This window comes from Eimeria tenella, genomic scaffold, assembly GCF_000499545.2.
Source record: "Eimeria tenella Houghton genomic scaffold, Eth_scaff3466, whole genome shotgun sequence".
Taxonomy (NCBI): domain Eukaryota; phylum Apicomplexa; class Conoidasida; order Eucoccidiorida; family Eimeriidae; genus Eimeria; species Eimeria tenella.
This window is the reverse complement of record NW_013543223.1, coordinates 1,092-1,955: the sequence shown is the minus strand read 5'-3', so window position 1 is coordinate 1,955 and position 864 is coordinate 1,092. Positions and strand designations below refer to the sequence as shown.

General features: G+C 67.9%; 1 protein-coding gene across 1 annotated transcript in view; it reads right to left on the bottom strand.

Moving 5' to 3' along the window:
* The window catches only part of ETH_00036825 (uncharacterized protein), a gene marked incomplete at both ends in the record, with an annotated part of 2,319 nt that overhangs the window by 822 nt on the left and 633 nt on the right, over positions 1–864 (bottom strand). The window contains one exon of the mRNA XM_013376437.1: positions 96–864. Coding sequence (XP_013231891.1) covers positions 96–864 — 769 coding nt within the window. The remainder of the gene's footprint in view (positions 1–95) is intronic.

Genomic DNA, 864 nt, shown 5'->3' with positions numbered 1-864 from the left:
AGTGCGTTGCTGCGCGGCCGCAGCGGGAGCTGCAGCAGAGGCGGCACCAGCAGCCAGTAAACTGCCCGGCGCTGCTGCTGCTGCTCCTGCTGCACCCGCAAGGCGTCCTGCTGCTGCAGCTGCAAGCCACTGCGGTGCTGCTGCTGCTGCTGCTGCTGCCGTCACTACTGCTGCTGCTCCTGCTGCTCAGGCAAGCCTGGCAGCAACCGTTTGCGGCCCTCAGCAGCGCGCGCTCTAAGGGACTCTCCCCCGTCACCTGCAAACTGCTGCTGCTGCAGTCGCTGCCCCACAGCAGTATTTTGCTGCTGCTGCTGCTGCTGCTGCCAGCAGCGCTTTGAGGCCGTCTCGCGCTGGGCGCGCGGCGGGGTTTGCGGGCGCTGCGTCGGCTGCCGGGCGCAGCAGCAGCAGCTGCTGCTGCTGTTGCTGCTGCTGGCAGCCACAGCAGCTCATCGTCGCTGTCTCCTGCTGCAGCACGCAGCTCCTGCGACGCCCACAGCACAGAGGCCGGCACTTGCTGCTGCTCTTGCTGCTGCTGCTCCAGCTGCACCAGCTGCTGCTGCAGCCGCAGGCGACTTTGGCGCTGCCGAGACAGCAGGCGGGATAGCTGTTGCTGCTCCGTCTGCTGCTTCGTTTCCGGCTGCTGCTGCTGCTGCTGCTGCACGCAGTCAGCTGCGTCCTCCAGGTTGGCTGGCCGCCGCCGCAGCTTCCCCCGTCGCTGCTGCTGCTGCGGAGCTTCCAGGGGCTGAGACTCTTGCTGCTGCGTTTGCTGCTGCTGCTGCGCCTCCTGCTGCTGCTTTTGCTGCTGTTGCTCCTGCGGCACGCGACGGTCGGGAGCGTGGCGAACGCAGCTCCCAGGGTGGGCTC